This window comes from Pholis gunnellus (assembly GCF_910591455.1).
Source record: "Pholis gunnellus genome assembly, chromosome: 1".
Lineage (NCBI taxonomy): Eukaryota > Metazoa > Chordata > Actinopteri > Perciformes > Pholidae > Pholis > Pholis gunnellus.
In genome coordinates this window covers 22,143,678-22,168,937 of record NC_136528.1, presented here as the reverse complement: position 1 = coordinate 22,168,937, position 25,260 = coordinate 22,143,678, and the positions used below count along the sequence as shown (strand labels likewise).

At 41.0% G+C, this 25,260-nt stretch overlaps 1 protein-coding gene across 1 annotated transcript in view; it reads left to right on the top strand.

The window, feature by feature from the left end:
• plekha7b (pleckstrin homology domain containing, family A member 7b) overlaps nt 1-24,783 on the top strand; it is a gene marked incomplete at both ends in the record, with an annotated part of 64,317 nt that extends 39,534 nt beyond the window's left edge. The window contains 20 exons of the mRNA XM_079163031.1: nt 846-1,024; nt 2,972-3,400; nt 3,608-4,148; nt 6,733-6,816; nt 7,239-7,373; nt 8,306-8,359; nt 11,840-11,911; nt 13,051-13,131; nt 13,281-13,430; nt 14,225-14,326; nt 14,590-14,701; nt 14,927-15,132; nt 16,521-16,712; nt 16,800-16,914; nt 17,035-17,126; nt 17,896-18,111; nt 20,216-20,443; nt 21,477-21,610; nt 21,844-21,992; nt 24,605-24,783. Of these exons, the coding sequence (XP_079019157.1) occupies nt 846-1,024; nt 2,972-3,400; nt 3,608-4,148; nt 6,733-6,816; nt 7,239-7,373; nt 8,306-8,359; nt 11,840-11,911; nt 13,051-13,131; nt 13,281-13,430; nt 14,225-14,326; nt 14,590-14,701; nt 14,927-15,132; nt 16,521-16,712; nt 16,800-16,914; nt 17,035-17,126; nt 17,896-18,111; nt 20,216-20,443; nt 21,477-21,610; nt 21,844-21,992; nt 24,605-24,783 (3,450 nt within the window). The remainder of the gene's footprint in view (nt 1-845; nt 1,025-2,971; nt 3,401-3,607; nt 4,149-6,732; nt 6,817-7,238; nt 7,374-8,305; nt 8,360-11,839; nt 11,912-13,050; nt 13,132-13,280; nt 13,431-14,224; nt 14,327-14,589; nt 14,702-14,926; nt 15,133-16,520; nt 16,713-16,799; nt 16,915-17,034; nt 17,127-17,895; nt 18,112-20,215; nt 20,444-21,476; nt 21,611-21,843; nt 21,993-24,604) is intronic.
• Nucleotides 24,784-25,260: the final 477 nt, after the last annotated feature.

The following is a 25,260-nucleotide window of genomic DNA, read 5'->3' as shown; positions in this document are numbered from 1 at the left end:
TATTTTTGCAGATATTGCCATTTATTTAGCATGTTATGGTATTGGACTCACTGAAGATCACAGTCTTCCCACGATGTACATAATGCAGATCGGCCTTGTGTTGTGCTCTAGTGGTATTGGTGGCAGCTATTCATGTATTTTGTTATGGTGAAGTTACAATTAATGAGAAAGAACTAGCATCTTACGCAGACACATTGATTATGGAGGTATACAATATAATCACACATTACTAACTACTCCTTTGCACTCTTTTACTATATATTGAGTAGATCAGTACAACTTATTTACACAATTAGAGGTTAATCTGTATGATTTGTGAAGTGACAGAACATTTGCATTTAGGGTTTACAGCTGGTTGACTGCATCAGAATTGGGTTCTGTGTAGTGTGTCCTAATAGCTTGATGGTACAGTATGGTGCCACATTTTCCAGATTTACACCACCACATAGAAATTGCAAAAGGTAAGCTAATGTTTATGATGTGTGTTAATGTGTATCCTGCCTTAAGAGATGATAGATGGCCACAACTACCTGTCGCTATCTAATTTCTGTGCGCTCAAGAGATTGTTGCTGAAGCTTTTTTATAAAAACAGTTGCAAAAATTAACCTGAGTTCTGCTTTTTTTCTTCAGAAACAGCACAATGTTGACACTGTTTCTGCTGCAGCACCCTTGATCCCTCCCCTTTTCAGTAAAATGTTGCCGTAAACTTTGTCCTCACTGAGGTGACAGCTGCCAGTCTCAGTAAACAAGAAAGCAAAGTGTTTCACTCATCAGCCTCACTGGCAGCTTTTTCTTGTCTTCAGCATAAAGTTCTCATATCCATCCTCTCTCTCCCCCTTTGATAGGCGAGCCATACAGGAATGCGCTCCTACATTTACAATAAGAACTCTGTGATTGGCTCGCAGGCAGAACACTGCGGGATGCGGACATATTTCTTCAGTGCGGACACACAGGAGGACATGAATGGCTGGATCCGGGCCATGAACCAGGCTGCACTGATGCAGCAGAGTCACACTATAAAGAGGTTGGTCTCGCTCTACAGAGTAGGATTCATTACCCACATTGGCTGGGCTACTACTAGTATCAACAACTCTCCTTCCCTTAAGTACAGCAGTGTCAGTGAACTAGGTATGTCTTGAGTGATATCATGAAGGAAATCTGGATGTCACAGTAATCTGTTTTGCTAGAATATTATGTGTTGAGGTTTTTATGCATCAGCTACAATGTCTACTGCCTTAATATCTGTCATAGCTGAAATTTGCTTCTTTTTGCTTGCCTTCATGTCCGTTATTTCAAAAGTATGAGCTGTCTTCCACAGCAGGCTTTCCGTCTACTCTGGTCTGCAGTTTTTGTGTGTGTGTGTGTGCTGCATCTGGGTTTGGTATAGATAAGGCTTATTGCAGCCCATTTCCAGCTTTTTACAGCAGTAATCATCACATTATATAAAGCAGTGTGTGCTTGTGTGCTTTTCTTTGTTGTTGAAAATATTCACTTCCAGCAAATAGTCTGCAATACAGACTGATACTCTCACTACGTAATCTGCATTTAGACATCTTGGATTAGCTGGATGCGCTGCTTGCTTTGAATGGTCTGTGCAATATCGCCATCTAGAGGCCAATGTAAGTCAGTACCCCAAGTCCCCAAGTTTTATATTTAGAAAGCGCTCAATGTTCCTACATAACGGTCTTAGTTAGTTACTGATGAACTGATGAAGTAATAATAAATGCAAACAGTATTTTTTTCTATGTGAGGTGATCCCTTCACTGCATCTATCGTGAGAACATGTACCTCAATCTGCTTGAATACACCTTTTACTGCGGTTCATATTTAATCTCTTAGGAATTATTTCTCCTGAAATTAGCAACCCTTAAGTGGAAGCAGTTTTCAAAACGATCAATACCTGTTTGAAAATTAAGTTTCGAAGTGATTAATCAATTTAAATGAGAAACCAAATGAAAGTCCTTTTATTTGAACACGTTAAAAAGAGTGACACACTAGCCCAAGCTATTTCATGAAGACAAAGTGCCCTTGTGGATTCTCTCTGCACGTATTGACCAGGGAGAGCTCTACCCGCCTTCATTCCTATCTTTTGAAAATGATTAACAAGTACGGATGGAAAGTTATTGAATAACTCGCTATGGTCGCTAATCCTTTCTGAGAGAAACTCTCCAATGAATCTGACCGTATGTTCAAGTGTCTCTGCAAATGGATTAAGAAATGACCTTTAGGGTCACATAAAGTTAACTTGAGTGTCCGTTGTGTTTTTTATCCACTGCTTAAAACCCCTTGGACCCGAGCGAGCCCCATTTGGGGTTTACGAGATTTTTAATCTATCTATGCCAAAATGATGCCAAACAGCTCTGTTAGGATAGATTGTACAATATGAGTGACAAATAAAGTGAAATATATAATTATAAAGTATATAAAATGAGAATTTTGCATGTTTTTGTTTAGATAAACACCTATAATTGGGGTTTGCTTCACTTTATTTACACCAAATCTTTTTGTGAGGTACCTGCACCCTTTGTGCTATGAATTGGGAATGTTTTTAGGCTAGCCAGGGCCTCATTTAATAAATTACAGTGCTTTTTCTTCAGACGAACTTGGGAATTTTCCCTGTTTGCTGTGTTTGCTGTGTTCAGCTACTATTAACCAGTAACATATACACAATATTTACTCATCTCATCAAATCTCACAATCGTGTTAGTGTTATTCAAGCATCAACATTTTTAAAATAGACCTTGTAGTTACAGAATTGTAGTCTCTTTTGTATGGGTTACAATTTTCGAGAAAAGGCCTAAAAAAGGCTTAGGGTCCAAAAGGCTACTGTCATTTAAATCTCTGGTTTCAATAATAGTGCTGCGCTTTATCATAATATAAAGTGAAGAGGAGGAATTAGATGAAGGTTAAATAGCTGAAGGAGTGTAGGCAACACTAACTGTTCATCACCATCATGTCTCACTTTTTTTAGAGAGGTGGAGAATCCAAAGAAGGCTGTGCAGCAGGCTGTCCCACAGACCAACCATGTCCACATCAGCCAGAACTCATCTCAATCAGAAAGCCTTCACAGGACAGACATAGAGGAACCTCCGGATAATGGTATCCAACTGGCTCATAGAGACGAGGTGAGGTATGGATTAGAGATCCAAGGGAAGCCCAGCCAGTCGGCAGCAGAGGAAAGAGGAGAGAGCCTCTCTCCAGACTCTGTTGATGAAGCCACTCACAAGAATGGACAGCAAACTGTAATCCAAGTGGCTCTGCCACCAGAACAAAATGGAAATCTCATCTATCAGAGGGGCTTTGTTACACGCATAGACACTGAGAAACATGTGCAGAGGAAGAATACGCTGGCACAGGTGGAGCACTGGGTCAAGGTTCAAAAAGGGGACCCACCAAAGAGGTCAGTTTGAATCTTTAACAGCAGCATGAACGATGATGATAAGAAACCTAGAGTAAATGGCTCCCTCTAGTGGCTAGTATGAGGACTATATTTGAATTGCTTGAATTGCTCTTTTTTTTTTTATTAGAGAAAGCCTTTTCATTGTGGGCAGGTAATATTAAATAGTGTTTATAAAAGTAAAAGACATCCATGTGCTTTCTCTCTCAGTGCTCCCTCTGCTGAGTACAACCTCCCTCGGCGGACTCCTCCATTAAAGCCCAAAGCCAGCACAGCGGATGCCGGCTATCAGTCGTTGCCAAAGTCTCCCCGTCTCCCGTCTGGCAGCGCATCTCCTCCAGCAGCATGCAAGTTGCCTAGTGACTACAAGTATGCCCATGACCGGCTCAGCCACTTCCTTATGTCCACGGACGAGCGCATGGCCACCAAGGAGGGAATGGTGTGGCAGCTGTACGAGTGGCAGCAGCGGCAGCAGTTCCGTCATGGCAGCCCCACCGCTCCTATCTACACTGGCCCCAACTTCACAGACTCCTCATCTTTTAGAGTTACTGTGGAGATGCCACGCTCCATCTCTGTCCCCCCGTCCCCATGTGAAGTCCCACCGTCAGTCCCCTCCTCCTTCAAACCCTTGTCCCCCCGCCGGCCACACACTCCTTCAGACAGACGCACAGTCAGGCCCCTGGATGAAGTGGCACCTGGGGACAGCACAAGATCCAGCTCCCCCGGCCATATTTGTGCCCATATTTCTCAGGTAGGACGCCTACTTAGAGAGGAGAGGCATCTCTGGCATTTGTATTACTCTAGGCAAACGTCTTAGTTGCCTCTTAGAAATCTACAACTTACTTTTTTATTGTAATATAAGATATAAAATAAAATGTACTTTTCCCCAATCAAACTCTGAGATAGAGAGGATTACATTTAGTTCTTAATACTGATTTAAAGTGCTCAATACTGTGCAGCATAATGTCTTAAATACACAAAGAAATGTTGCATTGATAGAACAATATTTAGGAATGATGTTGTATTAGTCCCTCTGGTGTTTTGTATTCTCTACTATAGCCTAGGTTAGAAAACATTCAGCCCTTCTAGCAATAACTTATCCATGTAGATCAATAAGTCAGCATTACTCTCAAAACATGCTAATATTTGTCTACTGATTAACTTGATCTTAAGCCATTTTTAAGAGAAAGATAGAGGGTAATGGTGGTCTTATTTTATTCCAATATCAACAAATACCATGAAAAGACCAAAACCAAACAAAAGTATTGTCCATGTAGCCGCATGCTAATATAGCTCATGTCTCCATGCCATAGAACACATAACCATGTCCTGGTTGCTCAGTAACTCAACAGAAAATTAAACAACAACCATTTTGATAATCGATTAAATGTCAGTTTTTAAGCAAAAGCGTCAGTCAGTTTTTAAGATTCTCCCTTAGTGGGGATTTGCGGCTTTTCTTTTTTTATATCTCTATAAACTGACTATCGCAAAGATGTCATATTTGGCTCTGGGAATTGTGTTGGGAATTTTCTATTATTTCTGACATTCTATAGATACAATTATTAATTGGTTAATTGACAATGAAATTCATTGTTAGTTGCAGCCCTCGCTGTAACCCATCTCTTCAGTTTGTCTTGGATGACCTCACACTCCAAAGGGGAGAGGTGATTCACAAGCGGCACCAGTAGGTTGGTTCCCGATGTGGTATCACGCTATCACTCTGCGATCTAACACACGTGGTCAGAGTTGTTTACTTCATATGATTCAGTTAACAGTAAAACACTTGTAAATATAATTTTACCAAAGTCCCACCCCGTAGAATGGTCGCTAGTCCAGGGTGTACCCTGTACAGGATAAACGGGTTTGGGAAATGGATGGAAGTTCCACCCTTGTTGAATGTGCTTTAACACTGTAATAATGGCACACAGTAAATGTCAGTACTCTGTCATTGGTATGGGACTGAAGCAGAATGTGATGATTCACATGTAGTGGGCCAAATGACAAAGGTCTCCTTCTCACGGTAGGTTTGAAAAGTGGATGCGAGGTATCGATTGAAGGATTTAAGCTCACAGAGACACCATGGGAAGATTAGCGTGAGGAGCATGAGAAGGCTCCGACTTCTCAGCGCACACACTTTGATGCTCATGTGAATCATTTGCAGATTCACACAGTCCACACCCAGGCCCACAGGTGGTGTGAGTGTGTGTGAGTAAAAGCTCGCCACTCCGCCGTTCCCCAAACCGTCGCAGCGCTCAGACAGCACCGCCACCGCCGCAGGAGACGGAGCGAGGGGCCGTCCTGTCATCCACACGCTGCGCTGTCTTCCCACCACACCCTCCACATGTGAAAAGATCTCCCTCCAAACCATCACCACATTTGCCAACACACACAGGCCTCACAACCAACCCGTTTTGCCTTACACAAGTAAACAAAGTGTCACAGATGCTCTGTTTCCTCCATCATTCACATGAGTGTCAGGACACTAATTATAACCATGAAACACAGTGACGCACAATTCCGGAAAAATCTTCACAGAAAGATTCATTTTTAACAAAGGGAGCCACACGATCCAAGGGAGCGATGTGTATGGGAACTAAATTTAGTCTGCAATGAACTTAGTTTTGGTGCATCCAGCTTCTTTGAGGCTGATCGTGCTCTCTGGCTGGAGTGCGCTTAAGTAATAGCGATCTGTATACCTCTGTGGAATATCATTAAGAAGTATGTTTTATTAGTAGCTAATCCAATTTGCCCAGGGCTCCTCAGCACCCTATAAACATCTCTACTGTATCTCAAACATCAGTGGCGGTCTCTTTCTTCTGATCTCGCATTTAAATAAAAAACCTATTATACAGCAAAAAATTGTGGCATGGGAATCTCAAAGGGAACGGCTTACAGTGCTTCTCTTGCTGGTAGCAAACAAATGTTATTTTAAGAAAACAGGTTTAGTATAATTTATGTGTAGTTAATTAAATCTCTTGTTGTTTGTGTCCTTTTAAGGTTCTGTGGTGGGCCTGCTTTTCACTAATTCTGTGTGTTCAGCAAAAACGTCAAATTTCCCAAGCCCTGTAGCGTCTGAAACTCAGGGCACACCTTGTTTAGAATAAGAGTAAGGGTGATGAAAGGGAGAAAAGGATAGATGAAAAAATAAATCTGCTGTGTAGTCACATTTGTTTGCAGACTTGGAGGCAATGGTTTAACTTTGATTCAGTGTGATAAAGTGATTTATCTTTCACTTTCAACACTCACATACTGAAGATCACTTAATGAATTAGACATTCTGTTTGATTTGACTCTATAAGATCTGTAATAACAAGTTGCATTTTGTTTGTCCGCAGGCTTCCCAAATAGAGAGAAGGTCCATGCCAGCCATGGGCTACATCACACACACTGTCAGTGCACCCAGCTTACATGGCAAAACGGTATGATCCTCTTAACTACATTCGCAACATAACTGGGTTCATTATTGAAGATATCTGTCATTATGTGTCAACTTTGTCTTCCAGCCCGTTAGTCTAGAACAGCCAATCCAGGTATGAACAGGAATAACTCACTCCAACATTTGATTCGTAATTTCATCTCGGGGACAGTATCAAGATGTAAAATCTGGAGCTGACTGAGTTTGTGAACCCCTGTAAAGCTGCTTTAAATGTTATGCCATACAATATTTGTTCTAGTGCTCTGATAACTCTTATCTTCAGACAATCCCTGATTGCACAATAAATCATTCTCCTAATCTTAGCTACTGCAGCTCAGCCACTGTACTGCACAGATGGTTCTCATTTTCTCTCATCCCTCTGTGCTTTCACTGGCCTCCGGCCCATAAACCCGGGCTTGACTACAGCCAGAGGAGCTGACTCTGCTCCTCATTCAGCTTCGAAGGCACCAGGCTAAGATGGCTGGTGTGCATAGCCCTAGCGATGCGTTCGCTCACCTGCAGCATCACCAGCACAACGGCCTTCTAGGCCCCAGCATGCAGGTCAGGGGCTATTGTACTTCCCTAACCTCCTCTACAACACACTGCAACCCCTGCCAGTGCATTGAGGTCCTACTCCCCCCCCCAGCCAATCCCATACATTATCTCCATGTCATTCATAAGACTGTGCGGTCTGTTGGTGTTGCTTGGTTGTCTTGTTCATTCAACCACTTCGGCATGGGCTGTGTTGCACCTCAGACGGTCCAGATTGCCTTTTAACTCTACGTTAGTGACTTTATAGTTGTTGTCACTCATCCACTTTCTTCAAAACTTTAAAAAGCTTTCAGAGGCTTGTGTTATACTATTCGTAAAAAGAGATATGCCTTATTTGAAGCGTGTTGCTTGTCAACTGTGCCTGCATTTCATACTTTCCTTTGTATGACAGATGTATAAGTTTGCGCAGCCACAAAATGTGTAGCTACGTTTCTGTGCTCTGGTAAATCTTTTGCCCTTAGTGTTCTCATTCTGAAGCAGCCATCAGGCCCCAGTCTCCCTTATGAGCCTGTTGACAAACAGTGCATTGCTGTGAGACTAGCAGACCACAGGGAAGCTGCAACGGCGCTCAGTAATGACAACTCCACCCAGTTTATAACATCCAACCATTCTCTGACCATCCGCCATGCGTATGAAGAATTGTAAACACTCGGTTTTACCACATGTCATGCTCAAGACCTGTGTGGCTCAGTTGTGTATGAGGTCAAACATGAGGCATTAAACCGGTCCACAAATTACACCATTTCTTAATTACAGTTTGGCTTTACTAACTATACATGAAAATAAAGAGGTAGGAAAGTAAATTCTAATTTATGCCGAGTAAATTAATGTTCTGTTAGCAAAGCCTGAACAGCAAATGAAGGCCTTAGGAGTCATCTGGTCACCCATTCTCCTTTGTAGTTTAATTTCAAATGATTTATCTCTCCACTGCTCATTTAAAGGCTGATGATACTTACATACAACTGAAGAAGGACCTGGAGTATCTAGATCTGAAGGTGGGCCCCAACAAAGTAAATGCCACTTTATCCTTTTCATCCTCTTCTCCATCTCCCTTCTTTGCAATCTTGTTCTCCTGCTGCTGCCTCTACCATCTGCCTCCCTGTTTCCCCTTTTCTCTGTCTTTCCTCTGTTCTAAGCTGAGCTTTCTACTGTCTCCTAATGATGGAATTAACATGTATTTTTATTGTCTTATTATGTAAATGATCCATTCAAGGATGAAAAGATTTATTTTCAATAATAATCTGGTGAATCCAACAAATAGTCCAATGTGTCTGACATAAAGGGATAGCAATGTTTGGCATCTTACTTAAAGTTACTGTGAGGAACATTAAACTGGTTATGAAACGGTCTCAATTCAATACAGATGCCTCTTTATGATCTGCGTAAGATCCAAAGCAAAGCTGAATCTGGGTCTGTCTGCGGTAAGCTGGTCGCTGCCGCCTTCGACCTGCAGTCGGAAGCTCCGGCAGGAGGAGGAAAGCTCTGCGCCCGGCAGCAGCGTCTCCTCCTCTGGCCAGGAGCAGAGCTTTGCCTCGCTGCTCGCCAGTCCCCGTCAGTCACAAACACTGACACCACACTGCTGGGAGCCCAGGCAGTATTGCTGGGCCTGTGGAGGGAAGAGAGGCACAAGAGAACCAGGACTGAGCGGCGCAGACGTTCAGACCCTGCTGCACTAAAATTAGAGTTTTTTTTTTAATGGCATCTGGAAGCTCAGAAACACTACCGCGTTCGTCCACAGGGAGTGCCAAAATTATCACAAAATGAAAGTTCCTTGTAGTAACTTTAAATTGTCCGTAAATTCAGTTTGTCACAAGGAATGATAGTACAATACTTTCACATGCAGCGGGGTGATGTAGTTATCTCATCCAAAAACATGTTGATATTAAGCTTATCATGGGGATTGAGGTTTTTAAGCACATGGCTGAATTTCTAAAATGTTCGAGTCATGTGAAATGTCAGGGTTACAAATTGTCTAATTGCAAAGGCCTATTACTGTTGTATTTAAGCAATCTGTCTCATTTAGCTAGCTATTGGCATACATTCCATTGACACCTGTGCAAAGCTTCGATACTATTAATTTGTATGTTTAAACACCACAGTGCATTAATGATAAATCTGGGTTGTGTTTTGGAAAGGAGGGAGGTCATCTAATGATGTACAGTACGTCCTGTGACTCCTCTCCATTTCCTGTTTCAAAACAGATCCAAAGTATTGACCCGACGATCGTATCAGTACACAATGTGTTTGAAAACTCCACTCCACAGAGTTTTGGGTACTGTTGGAATGTAAGGACGGTGTGCATACAAAGTGAAACAGACCATTCCACTGCTTTTCAGAAGGAATGCGATTCATCCCTTGAAGTTATGCAGGATTATAGGCATGGATTCCTTTTCCAATCATTCACTGTGTGATACTCCAACACTGCTTTGAGATTTGAGAGGATGCGAAGGAAGTTGTTATGTCAAATGGCTTCCTTGCATGCACTTAAGCATTTGTCAATGTGTTGGATGTCTGTTTGATATCTTCAGTTTGCTATTGTTTTGCTTGTTGGAGTATAAGAGATGACCCAATGGTGCTCTGTAAGAAATACACTGACAATGTGACAACTATATATTTTAGGGCCTCTAGTTTCATTGTGGTAACTGGCAGAAACAGACAACAACGTGCAGCGGTGTGTGTGTTCCCCATGGACTTGAGCGAGTACTACAGAAACGTAGTATCGCATTAACACATAACTTGGCGAACTTGCAAAAGACAGATTACAGAAAAGTGGTCAAAATTGAACAGTTTTGATAGTTGACTATCAATTTGTTAGTGTTTTTCGTTTGACCTATCCTTTAAACTTAATGTGTGAGAATGAGAATTCTTTTAAAAAGTTGCAGTCTCCAAGCCCAAGCTGAGATATCCTGCTCATCACTTTTCCCATCTGCCTCTAAAACCACAGAAAACATTATAAAACTGTTCTCACAGGCAACGAAGTACTCCGTGTGACTTCTCTGACATGTAACATAGGTGGAATGCCCCTTAAACTGAGACTCCCTTTCGCACTGGTCCATACCGCTGTGCTGGGTGTGGTGATCCTGATGTGGGTGTGTTATGAATATTCCACCCACACATTTCAGCTTCATGCATTACTAACTGAGACAGATGACTGGAAGACAAATCTCTGCCCCATTATCTGGAGAATCTCTGGATAGGACTCACAGACTGACTGTCCTTATATTATTCAACTGATGGCAAATAAGAAATATTATAAAGTCACTTTTAACTACAATAGAACTGATAACAGAAAGTGGTCCTGCAAGATTATTTTATAATAGTTATAGTTTAGCATCATACGAGACACATTTCCTTATTTTAGTCACACTAGTGGCATGGCTCTAAGCATACCATTTTAGTTGGTCCACTACCGCGGTCCAGACTGAAACATCTTACCAGGTACAGGGTGGATTGCCATGGACTTTGGTCCATGCATTCATGCCACCCTCAGTTAAAAAGAAATATATGTAATCACTTTGGTGAGTCTACATAGCGCTGTCATCAGGTCAAATTTATGATTCATCCAATGTTTTGGTTCAATACCTGTCAAACTGAGATGGTGAACAAAGTAAACATAATACCAACTCTAACATCAACATGTTAGAATTGTCATTGTAAGCATGTTGTCATGACGATGTTAGCATTTCATTTAAAGTACCACTGTGCCTAAGCACAGCCTGACAGAGCCGCTAGCACAGCTGAAGACGCTTGTTAAGATGATGGAGATTCTCTCGAAGCTGCAGGCAGTTATGATTTGTTTGCCTGGAAGGAGATGGATCTCATCGGTGAACCGAAATTTACAGATTTTAAACAAAGTTATGTTAAACTGTGATGAGGTCCATGATATCCATAATGCCATGGCTGGTGCAGTAACACACACGCAGCTAAATGTTAATTGTTATTCACACCTTTTCAGTGTCTTACAGGCTGCTTTGCCCACACTGTGACTGATCTCTGCGCTAGCATCTACATACTGCTTTACCACACTGTTATGAAACTAGGGGCCCCACAGTTTGACACTTACCCAGGTGACACATAGCTTTTTCAAGTAGAAATAATGAATTTTTACTTCAACCATAAATCGTTCCAATGTAAACCAATATGTTTCTGAATCAAAAAATGATCATAAATAAAGGACCTGGTTAAACTCTAAAAAAAAGAGCAGCTTTGGGGTTTCGAACACAAAGATGCAGAAAGTCTCTCTGCATCAATGTTTTGGCACTGCTGCACTAAGTTTTGTTATACCAGCTCATGCTTTTTTTTGTTGTTTTTGTTTTTGCATTTGTTTTCATCGTTTTATCCACTTTAGATCCATCCAGGGTGATTTTTCTGTTGTTATCTGTTCACTGGAAGTATTAAAGTAAAGGTATTCAAATTTGCTTTTCGATAACTGATATTAAACATTTCATTGGGTTTGGGGCTATGTGAAATTTCAGGTTACTGGACGTGAGAGTTTGAAAACAGAAAGACCATCAAGGCCTGTGAAAATAGCAGAAAGTGATGCTGATGTAAGTGACTCATTACGTTCTCAGGATTTAAAGAAACCGTATGATAAGCACCCTGTTTATCCATCTCTTCCTTTTCTTTAAGATCTCCATTTCTGACTTCTTACAATCCACTACAGAGAAGCAGCTGACTTTAGTCTGACTTTACTGTGTGGTTTGTGTATGTGTGTGTTCTTAAGTTGTGGTAAACAGAGGCTGCGGAGGGAAGGGAACGTATGTGCATTGCAACACTGTGGGGACACCCATCCACACTGCACAGTGAGGGCCTGAGAGTATCGACCACAGCTTTTATTTTCCTCCTCGCAATTTAAAGGGAAAAATACATGTAATGGGAGTGTTAGATGTTGAGCTGTTAAATTTTTCAGTTTGATTTGCCTGACCCTGCTTTTCTCATTCTTTGTTTTCTTCTGAATAGAGGTAAATAAGATGGATGTCCTGGCTTTTCATCATTAGCATTGTTCCACTTTAACAATTTATAAGAAATTGCCAGTAGATTGACTGAACAATGAATATTTCATGCAATTAAAAACAACAATATACAGCAGCAAAATAAAAACAGCTTAATTATTAATTGAACAGAATGATAAATAGATCTGAGAAAAAAATTCACTGTGTGAGAAAGACTGTGAACTAGGCAGTCTTATGTTGTTTTCATAAACACATAACCCATTTCTGGGAAAACAAATCTGTCGCTCTCAATAAACACGGTTTTCTCCAAAAGTGAATTTGAAATATGGATTTTTGATTATGATTACTTATAATGGGTAATACCAGATCTCACCCCCAAACTAGACAGCATGGAGCCTTTTGATATTTCTCACTGCGCTGATCAGAGGAATTCCTCGGGGCTTTTCGAATAGATGAGCCTTATTGACATATTTACAGACAGCAAAGACGGCAGCAGACAATCAATTCGTCTTATCTGTCTGTGTTGTTAGAATATGGTTGAACAAGACTAGAATGGAGCAGCTGACCTCTGTTGTAAACAGATACTGTATCTCATCAGCCCAGTCGCTGTTTTATAGCTGTACTCTACACGTGCTGCTTTTAGAGGTAAACAGAGACTAATACGAAAGAGAGGTAAATGTGATTTTATCCTTTGTTTTTCCTGCATTCTTATTTCTTCAATGATTTTCCTTCAGGTGAAATTAAGTCGATTGTGTGAACAAGACAAGATTCTGCAGGAGCTAGAGGCCGGGATACGCTCTTTGAAGGAGGACAAGGTTTTTGTTTTTATGCATAATATAGAGTTGGCGTTTTTTATCTTTTGTATGTGCAGTAGTTAAAAGTCTGTGTGTGTGTGTCAGCCTGTATTGGTGTGGTCTATAAATGCTTCTTGTGTTATGACGGCGTCTCTCATGTCCTTATCTAGGACAAGCTGGAGTCGGTGCTGGATTTTTCCCACCAGCAGATGGAGCAGTACAGAGATCAGCCAGCCCATGCTGAGAAGATTGCCTATCAGCAGAAATTACTACAAGAGGATGTGGTGTACATCAGGGCTGAGATATCTCAAGTCTCCACAGTAAGATACAAGCTGCACTCACAAGTTCATTGTGCTTATAATGGAATATGCAGTTAAAATATACAGTTTTAATTTAGGTTTGGGATGTGAGATACTCTAGACTGGGTCCACTACTACATACAAGTACATGCTACCACGTGTAGTGTGTTTTTATTGGCTGGAAACAAGATGTTCACCTCTATTTTTAGTTGTTCCCTTTTGAAGGTTTCTGCAACTGGCACAGTGTTTCAGGTTGACTGTGACTATCAAAATGAGTGCTCGGGGACAAACCTGAGGCTACAAAGAAACTCATGAGTACATTTCTCCGTCGCTCTGAAAAATGCTTCAGTCAAAAAATTCAGTGATAAGATCAGAAAAAAGACGAGTTTCAAAAGATCATTTACAAATAAACCGCAAGATTACACAAGCGTTAACAAGACTATTTTGGGCTCTCAGTGTCAAAGACATTTCCGACCACATTGGTTGTGCTCAAACATTTTTGATGCTCTCATTGGATGCTGAAAGTATAATATAAGAATAACTAAACAATGGAACAGATCAAAGTGATTCAGATGTTTAAAAAACAAAATTCAAGTGAGAAATCATGAGTTAAATAAAAATAACTCAAGACACAAGCTCTCTACTACTCACATATGCATCTCACCATATAAGTGTAAAGTGTCACTATAAAGTTCTGTAAACAGGTTGGAACCTTAAACCATTGTAGAAGCATTGGCTCACGAGATGATTACAGTATCTTAAAGCTGTGTCTGTTCTCATTAGAACATGGAGCGTGTTCTGTTTTTGTTTTGCAGGAGATGGAGAACTCGTGGAATGAGTACAGCCGACTGGAGAGAGATGTGGACTGGCTGAAGTCGGCCCTGCAGGGACAGATGAACCGCAGCGATCTCTCTCAGGTCTGATGCTCAGTGCTCTCTGTGAACACACACAAGCAGTCATTCACTGTCACGGACGGGTGTGTGCAGGAATGAGTTACTGACTACTGATTTCACAAAGCCAAGAATTCTGTATGGTTGATATCGGCTTCAAATTAAGAAATTGGCGAATTACATGACTTCTCATCAGTAATACATTGCCTGGGTTCACAAGAAATGTTTCAGTTTGTTAAGGAATATGTGTCTATTTAGACTTGTGTGTTTCTGTGTTCCTCTGTGAGCAGAAAGATAAAGTCCAGATCAGAAAAGAGTTGTGGCGGATTGAGGATGTTATTGCAGGCCTCAGCACCAGTAAAGCCAACTACAAAGTCACTATCTCCTCTGTTACCAACCCAGGTGAGACACCTGGAGCTTTCATGTGTACAAAGCAAAAGATATTTGCTGTCTGTGCAATGCAGTACAAGCCACGTGGTCATGCTGCTGTATCTCACCATTAAAGCTCTTAATCATACTGTATACTCAATACTAATGCCTTGAACATTTCCCATGGGAAAAGAAAGCACTGTCTTTACAGCGTGTGTGTATTCATGTTACATGTTCATATTCGTCAAATTCCCCCAGAGAGGAAATTTGTGCCTTCAGTGTCGGCGTCATCAGTGCCTTCTGTGTCTGGGAGCCCGTCTGCTATGGAGATGAGATTGTCCCAGCAGCAGCAGCACAGCCCCCACCTCAGCCCCAGTAGCCACACCCCCACCCTTTCCTCCAGCCCCAGCCAGCAGCCCCTACATCACTGGGTGGATACAACCATCACCAGTGGGCTTAAATGGGTGAGTGACCCCTGCGACAGAAGGTAGCTGGTTCTTACATAAACATCTTTGTATGAAAAGCAAAGCTGCGTTTAGTCTTTGTACCATGCAGACTAAACTTGTCACACTTTTTATATTCCATCTCCAACTGATCCGTTGCTAAAACCTGTCCCCCGCTGCTACTCCGTCAAGCTGTCAGGGCTATCATTGAGCCCACACTGTCACTAACTGCCACTGTCACCAAATATTATCACAAAAACAAAAAAGGCGATTTCAAAAGAAGCAGACAGAACCTCTCCGGGTAACGAGTATCACTACTACACAACGTCTAACCATGACTAGCTCAAAATCCCCCAAAACATTCTGAAAATAAAGAAAATCTGAAACCATTGCATAAGAGTCTATGGAGCAGAGCCGGATAGCTGTCGGACCCTGGTCAGAGTGGGCCGATGCTGATGCCATGATTGGCCAGTCTACTTTGGAGGAGCGGGACTTTGCAAAGGGTCAATTGTGTGACCAACTGCGAATGGTCAAAACTATCACATGATGCCTTGCAAACAAAGCTTTGCCTTTTCTCTTTTGGGTCAGTGCTCCATTTACACTTTTTTTCAGCACTAGTTAAACGATTGCAACTTTTGAATTTTTTCATTATAAATTAGTCCGTTAATTATTTTTTCCATCAGTGAATTAGTTGTTGGGTTAAAGGGCCAGTGTGTATCATTTGGCGGCAAACTTCTCCGTTGTGCTAAGTGTGCAGGAGAATTACTGTGGTTGATGCGATAACGTGAATGCCCCTATCTAGGGGCAGTGTCTGATTTTATCCGTTCTGGGCTACCGTAGAAACATAGCGGACACATTGAAGATGACCGGCTCCGTATGTAGATTTAACATCTCATTATAAGGCAACGAAAACACAACGATTCTTATTCACAGGTGATTATACACTTAAGAAAACATATTCATAGTGTATTCCATGTTCGGCTAATAGAACACCATATATGCTAGCTCTTTAAAAAATGTCCAAAACTCACAAAGACATTGAATTTGAGGGGGAAATGGGAAATCCTCACATTTAAAATGATGAAATGTGAATGAGTGAATGTTTTGTATTTTTGCCCAGAATATTCTTAACTGATCAGTTAATTATATACTGATTTCAACACTACCTAGATATAACTCTAGTTTTGTCAGTTTAGGATTACTTTTGTTGCCATTTTTGCCTCCATTGTATAGCAGATAGTATAGTGACGGACAGATAACAAGGGGAGAGAGAGTATCCACGCATGTGTATCTATATCATCAGATATTTATGTGTCTTAGAAAGGAATGATGTCAGAGAGCAACGAGAGGAAGGTGCTTGTGTATCATTTGAAGTATTTATCAATAGTTAACAGTTGTTTTGTGTGCAGGGTGAGGAAGACGTGCCTCCCAGACCTCCTCTACCTCAGCTCTACAGTCCTGATGAGGATCCCCCAGATGTGCCCCCGCTGCCCCGAGAGACAACGGTCATCAGACACACTTCTGTACGTGGCCTCAAACGACAGTCAGATGAACGCAAAAGGGACAGAGAGATTGGCCAGTACACCAATGGAGATTGTCAGGTACATACAATATGAGTGTGTTTGTGCTGCTTAAATGTCTACGTTTCAGTTTCTCATCTGTTTCTAATCTCTGTCTTTGAATCTCAGGTGGAGCTTAGGCCTTTCCTGAGTGACCCAGAGCTTATGGGAGCTGGGGATGGCTCCAGCCACATCAGTGTAGTAGCATCTGGACATGAGGGTTACCAGACATTACCTAGCAGAGGTACAGTAGAACAGATTTATTTAGCTGTAGCTTATTTATTGTGTTAATAAATTTACCCTAGCTTTTGGCTTTATTGCCTAGTCGAGAACAGCGTTTTCACGTTTGTTGGCTTTCCCTCAGGAGTGGCTGGCTCCTCGCTTAGGCTAAATCAGTCCTCGAGCATCTCCTCGTATGTGACCCTCCGAAGAGCAGCCTCAGCTGTCGGCATGAAGGTGAGGCTCACAATTAACTTCGTCGAATTTAATAATGAATTAATAATAATGTATTGGTTGATCATCTCCTCCAGCTTGTTTTGGTGGGCTTCTGTCTTCATGTCCTGGCCTTTAGGGGTCTCTCCTTTGTCAATCGTGAACATGACGATCTTGGGTGTCATGGTTGACATCTTGTTGCTGAAGCAGAACTTGTAGGTTCCGTCCATGTGTGCTACCACAGAGTATCTCCCAATACCCAAGAAAGAAAACTATTTTTTGAAAGAAAAGTAATAATATATTTGTAAATAGTGGTGAATTGTAGCAAACAGAGATAAGCTTGTTTGCTGGATTGTAGCATTTGAGTTAGTTATGTTTGTCAACCCAAGATGATTCAATTTAGCAGCATTTAAAACATGGGATGTATCATTTGTAAAAAATCGAATAAAAAAAAGAAATCAGTCAAAAAATATTGTGATCATTTTTACAACATTATCTTCAGATTCCGATCTCGATAGTCATATTTTCCAGTATTTAAAAATCAAATGGTAAAATTCCCTATGAATAAGCAATATTCTGGAGAAGAGAAAATAAGCACTGGGTCTGGACATCTTTCATTGTGTACACTGCGTATCTGAATCTCTCTGTATGAAAACTGAATTGTCTACCGTGTTCTCATTCCTTATTAACATGAGCTTTTACCTTCATGTTAGGTTTGTTTTTATTTTCTTTCACTTCTTTGCCTTCTGCTGCACCTTTTGCTCATGTTATCAACTATCTTTGCTCCTCTCAGGAGAGACCAAAAAGTGCCTTGGAGCGTCTGTACTCTGGAGACCCGGCGCAGCAGCAGAGGGGGAAGATGAGTGCTGATGAGCAGCTGGAGAGGATGAAGAGGCACCAGAAGGCCCTCGTCCGCCAGCGCAAACGCACACTGAGCAATGGAGACCGCCACGCCTCTTCATCGCCCCGCATCTCTTCCTCGCGCCCACTTTCAGCAGACTTGGGATCAGTATGTTACTAGAGCAGTATCACACGTCACTCTCTCATGCATGACGACAACCAAACCGAGAGTGGCGATCTACAGTAGTAATGAGTGCCTTTACTTAGTGTAGTCTGTCTTTTCTTAGTTCCTGACATTACAAAGTTGATAGCAATACATTCAAATAGAGTTGTATGGCAATTCACTGTGTGGCTCTAACTGTGTTCAATTCATGCATGTTGTTCTCAAACTTTAATAATACGCCTTTTTCACAGCAGACATTTTGACTTGTCATAGTAGGAAAAGCACAGTTACTAATAACATTAACGATGGCTCTGTTGTGTCCCAGTAAGCCATGAGAGTGGGGCAGTGAGCCAACATGCAGGATACTGAGACCCTGATGCTGCTAAATGGATTGCGGCAAACATTGTGTTCATTATTTACATCTGTGCTTTTCCTACTGTCCTACATGACAAAATGTCTTCTATGAAAAAGGCCTATACAGATCAGTGGATAACAGTTTCTGCTTCACACTTAAAGGGACAGTTCACCCCAAAATCAAAAATACCCTTTTTCCTCTTTGCACCTGTTGTGCTATTTATCGATATAGATCGTTTTGGTTTGAGTTGCCTAGCTTTGGAGCTATCGGGTGCACAGATAATCTAATAGTGTAGCAGAAGGCAGACATCTCTACGGCCGATATCTCCAAAACTAGGCAACTCGCACCAAAACTGGATTGATAAATAGCACTACAAGTTAGAGGAAGATTTTTGGGATGAACTGTCCCTTTAACAACTGACCGTAGCTCAAGAAATGTGTACCAGTGTTTATTATGAAGTGGAAATAATTAAATTTGACAATGAATAGGTAAAAGTATTATTCCTTAAAAGCTTTACAAATAATATATCTTGCCTATCAAACACATAACGCACTAATTACTACAGACATGGGCCTTCAATGCCATCAACCGCTCACATTCATGGCTATTTTTCCATAATGACTTGTTATAGACCCTAACATTGTTTTATTCATCCAGTTTCACCTCTCCTCACTGATCTTTCAATTTCTTGACTATGGTTGCTTTCACTCTGACTCTGGTTATTCGGAAAGCACAAACCGCTGCTAGATTCCTCCCTCTCTTCATTTAGTTATCGATGCCTGCTGTTCTTCAATGAAGTGCTGTTGCTGTCTCTAAGCAGTCCATTTGTATATATATATATGTGTGTGTGTGTGTGTGTGAGAGAGAGAGAGAGAGAAAGGGAGAGAGAGAGAGAGTAAGAGAAAGAAAGAGCCTTCTTATTTTCTACTGACCAAATCATTGACATACATTGAACAATGCCTTTTTAAGCCTACTAATCTAAATCTATTCATGGCATATATTTTTGTACTTAATTGCAGATAAAGATGTTCTGAGTGTTTATGGACCAGGGCCTACTGTTGTCCCACTAACCACTTCCCAGTCCTTTTGAGAGGAGGCCTTTTATTTAGGCAATACTAATGTTTATGACAAGCATTTCATATCAAAATATAGATTAAGTGATTTCATTGTTCGCCCAGTGTCTTTATCTGATATTAATACAGAAGTAATTATATTAATTGTTAGTGATAAGAATGCTTTCTTTTTCAAATGTGAATGTTTGCAAATAAATAAACATTATTTTCTAATGGACTCATATTGCCATGTTTTTTATTTGTTATACATTTTTCTTTGAATACATGCAATATGGTCGCGTTGTTGAAACTGTCATCAGTATGAGTGAAGTGATCTTTCCTGTTTGTGTCAATGGCATCGTGTTGTCTTCTTTATCACTGTTGTAGAGCATTTACATGCATGTTGTGATTTGAGAGATTAAGCATACTCAAATCAATGCATGCTCCCTCTTTTTTCCTCTTTTTCACACTTATACACACACACACACACACACACACACACACACACTCACTCTCTCTGCAGCCTTTAAAATCACATTAGCATACCAGTGATAACCAGTGTGTTGTACAGAACTTGTTCCATGAAATTATGTGTAAAGGCAAATGAAACAAGTCATTTTCAAATGTACTTGATGATTTGCTGATGGCAGCATCCTGTAATGTGTTTCACAGTACATTTTTTTTGTCTTTGTGTGTTGTCCAGTGGAAGAGAGAGCAGGAGTTTGACCTACAGTTGCTGGAGAGGGCGGTTCAAGGGGAGGAGGCACAGGGAGTTAGGAGCGTTCAGGGGGAGGAAACACCTCCCGAGCACAAAGAGAGGCCGCGCTCCCGCTCTGACGAATGGCTGACCCTGCGCTCCACGGCCACAACGCCTCCTGCCCATGAGGTCGACCTGGAGCCACTAGACTATGACCTGGACCTTAACAAAGAGGTAAGTTATCTTTGTATCTGCGGACAAATATAGCAAATTAGTTTCTTGTCAATACATAAATATAATGAATGTACACTAATAGAAAAAACATAAAGCTCAACCGAGGACAAAAAAGGGCTGGGGTGCAATGTAACCACAGTCAAACAAGTAAAAAAAATCACTAAGATTGCTCTTTATTTATTATGTCGTCCTGCATGATGGTATTCATCAACTGTCAGCCTGAACTTGATCGCTGGTTATATTACAAGGTATGTAGTGGATGGGTAAAAGACTTTGGCTGACCACGCAGTGAACACATTTCAGACACATATTCTTGTTTTGTTGTTGTAAAGATCGTGGTATCATCATCATCCACACACACCCCCCCTTTTGTTCAGTGGTGTGAACACAAACTGCCTGGTGCTTGTTCTGTGAGGCAGACAAATGAGGTGGAAGAAAACTGACAGACATCATAATGATCTGTTGAATAAAATACTGTTGCAATGAAGAGCTTGCAGCCCGGACCTATTAGCTGCCGCGTGCAGCTGTTGGTCCGTATTTTTGGACCAAATAGTCGTCACAAAACAGTTGACAGTTTGCCAAAGAACAGTTTCACTCCTTGTTGTAGGGTCAGCTTAGTGAAGGTTGTTTTTATCTCTTTTACAGTAAACCCGTCTGCATATCCTTCATCTGTGAAAGAGGATAGATTATTTTTGGGATGACCTGATAGCAAGTATGATGATAATAAAGAAGCTTAGACCTTAACACACACTACATCTGTGTGCCAATAATCGACTATGTCCCAAAACATAGTATGTCAAATGCAGTATGCCATAAATACCAGGATGTCCTTCTGCATCCTTTCGCATTTTGCAGTGTGCAAGCCAGCATGCTGTTCTGGCTATTCTGACCCACAATCCTCAAGGTTCAAGGTGCAATGTTATGATGAAGTAGTGTGTCCTAATTGAATGCATACTGCGTGCAACATTATGTACTTTGTAAGAGCAGCTGCAGTATGTAGTAAAAGTAAAAAGTGTGTATCTGTTTTGTGTAGCTTTCCAAGCCTCAGAAAGTATTGATCCCGGAGCGCTATGTGGATTCAGAGCCCGAGGAGCCTCTCAGTCCGCAGGAGGTGGAGGATCGGCATCGTAAGGTGGAGCGCATCAAGAGCCTCTTGGCCAAGTCCAGGTAAATAAAATCAAATCATTTTGCATTCAATTGTTGCTTACAAACAGCTGATTCTGGAGTTTCAGGAAGGCCTTGTAGTGAGCCAAACAACCAGTTAAACCAAAATACTCAAGTTCAAGCCCTTTATTGGCAATCAATCATTCACCCTACCGACATGTCACTGCATTTCCACATTATTACCAATGCATCATGCTTTGTTAACTTTGTCTTTTATGTCTTTGTGCACGGAACAGTGTGCAAAACCTAGCACCCACAGTGACTGTGGACAAGCCAGATGTTGGGCTTGTGGCATTCGACTCAGCCCTGCAGGAGCAGGAGAGGATCATCACCATGTCCTATGCTCTCGCCTCGGAAGCTTCGCTCAAGAGCAAACTAGTCACAGGTTGGTCATTCGACAATTTGAAAAGAAATTCTGTTCGTTTCAGCCTGAAGATCGTTGGAGGTTATACATCTTTGCTTTATAAAGATCGTGAAAATCATTATTCTGCAGAAACACTTAGAGAAATAATCAGCTCACCAGCGCTGACAGTTTCAGTAAAACTCCTCCATGCATCAAATTAACATCTTTTGGTTGAAGAAGGGATAAAGAGAGGGAAGCCGCCTTTCACGAATACTGGATTGATGGAGTGGAGATGAGAAGGGCGTAAGGTGCAGAGTCAAGCAATAAGGTCGTTCATTTTCTAATAACAGAACATTATTCCTTCTTAGGAGCTCAGATAGTCTCTAATTGCAATCCATGTAGAATCTTTTAGACAGGGGAGGAATAGCTTGATGAGGCCATTTTCTGTGCTGATCAATGACCCAGTCAAACTCTGCATACTATTGCTGCTGCTTTGAACGCAGCTCTGAACCTGCATAAAAGACACTACGCTCACTTTTCATCTCTTTCATACTCTACAGCAGACAGGCAAGTTCATCTTCACTGTAGCTGCAGCAGATTGTCAGCCTGTCTGCCTCACTCACACACACACACACCATCACACACACACACACACACACACAAGTCTGCACACATATATCTGTCACACACAGTAACACTCAAGCTGTCAGCGTGTGTGGAAGCTTAATATGCACAGTGAGGCAAAGTCAACAATTATAACATTATTTCCAGCATAGAGAAATGTCAGGGAGTATAACTGGTGGCATCTTGTCAGCAGAGACTGAATCAATGACTTTCTCTTCCTTTGGTGTTAAAGTAAGGTATGCTGGTGCACTTTCAAATCCCTGAATTAAAAGAAGAGGTTTTTATCACGGTATTATGCATGAAAGACTTCAATAATGCCGCCATGAAAGCAGGAATATGCAGCACTGCAATTACGTACAGTGAATATTAAAAAGGTGTATTTGATTGTTGAGTTTCATATTCAAAATAGTTGGGGTATTTCTGTGATTACCTGTCAGGGATATTGAAAGGAATCTCTAATTTAGTGCTGGAAAAACTCTACAAAATAAACCTCTTCAACTATTCATTGCTTTCTTGTGTTTTAAGCTGTTCAAATGTTCAAATGCTGAAAAGAATGTTGCACATCTCGAATGAGAGGAGACCAAAATGTACCATCCTAATGACTTTTTTCTTATCAAAGACCTTCGAATCCTTATCTGTTAGGATTCTAAAGGAAAAACACAAAGTGTTACCTAAAGTGGCATTGATGTCAATAACTATTTAATACGCTCACTCCTAAAACCATGAGTTTGAGATCTGAGGTGTTTGTGTATGTACTCTGTATCTACACTTTGTTTTACATAACAGAGTAAGAGAGGAGCACCTCTATTCAACTACTTTCGTAATCAATGATCAATTAAGTGCCAAACTAATGAAAGAATTTAATGGTTTTCTTTGTGATATGATTAGAATTCATATTTGGGGGGGTTTGTACAGATGGGTCTAACAAACAAGACATTTTAAGACGACATCTTGGGCTCCGGTAAGACATAATAGACATGTTCACCATTTTCTGACCTTTTATAGACAAAACTTTTAGTTGATTTGAGAGAATTTGTGGCAGATTAATCTATGATGAAAATAATTGTTAGTTGCAACGCTAATCTTCATACATCCTGGTTTTGATGGTGTATTACATTTATACTGTTTAGTGTCATTTTTTTAAATCTGCATTTTCGTGTTTTTGCAACTATGCATTTTTTTCAAAGTATCTTTCATCACTGGATATGATTTAGAGTTGGTTAATATGTGAAAATATATCCTGTAAGACAATAGAAATGTGTCAGCTGTCAGATATTTGTCGTTATACTGACTGTAACTATTGACTGTAAATATTTTCGATAATTTATCAATTCATTTCTTTGATTCATTTAATTAATTTCCCAGTGACCAAGGTGACATCTTTAAATTGCTCTTTTTGTTCAAACATAAGTCCAAAAACATTTTTACAGGGATATATAAGACAGAGAAAAGCAGCAAAACTTAACACTGGTGTTTGAGGTTTTCTGCTTAATCTTTGACTGAAATTGACTGAAAAAAAACAATCAAAATTGTTGTTGATTAATTTTCTGTCTATCAACTAATCAATGAATGGACTAGCCCCTTGTTAATGCTGTGATAGCTATCCCTTTAATGTATCCAGTTGTATCATGCCATGGTGGACAATTCTGCAGATCATTAGGCAGGACGGCTTAAGGGCATTATTGGATTTAAAGAGTGTGATGGAGTACCTTGATTTGTCAGGTATTTTTTTATTGGACAACAGCACACATTTTCCTCGTTACAGTTATAGTTATTTCAACTAAAAAGAAGTTGATAAACAGACTTTCCAGGAAAACAGTATCATTACACCATATACCGTGGTATTAGATTTTATTCATGACGCCCACCCTCAGTGTGTCCTTTCAGGAATAAACAACAACAACATTGTGTGGTTCTCAACCAGTTCCAGCTTTCGTTGTGCCTTAAAACTTTCCCAGAACTGGCCCTTTGACTAACAAACCAATGTTATTTTCTCTCTCTCTGTTTTCCTTCTGTCCTCTCCTCCGTAGTTCCACCACAGGCTAACATCCCCCCTCCTCCTCCCCCGCCCCCTCCTCCGCCTCCTCCTCTTCCTCCTGTTTCTCCTCTTCCTCCTCTTCCTCCCGTTTCTCCTCTTCCTCCTCTTCCTCCCGTTTCTCTGGCACCTCCCTCTCCTCTAAGCAACGGAATTCACTACACGTTTGTCTAATCCGAGAAATAAAGTAAGGCCATAACTGCATGCGTTACGGTGCTAATGTTTTGGAGGCCTCACTAATTCTCTCTAACACAGGGCTCCTGTGTGCTTTGCACCTCACTGCATGCTCACTGCTCTGTTGTGATTGTAGGAAACACATCTTGTCTAGGTTAGGGAAGCCCTGCCTCTGCTCCCATTATAATCAAAACAAACATCTGCAGGCAGTCTGCTCATCCCACTGTGATAATTGTGTGTAAATTGTTTTTCTTTTTTTTCTTTTTGTACCACTGCCAAAATATTTATGGATGGTTGAGGAAAGAAAGGGCTCAAAGGAACATGACTGTTTGTAGCATTGTGTATAATTAACAAAAGAGACACCTTTTGATTTAGCGCCTTGACAGTTCAGTAGTCGGCACAGCTGCATTCACAGCACCAATTACCTCCCCATCTGTAGTCTGGCAGTGATAAGTCAGAAAAAACCCAGCAGATATC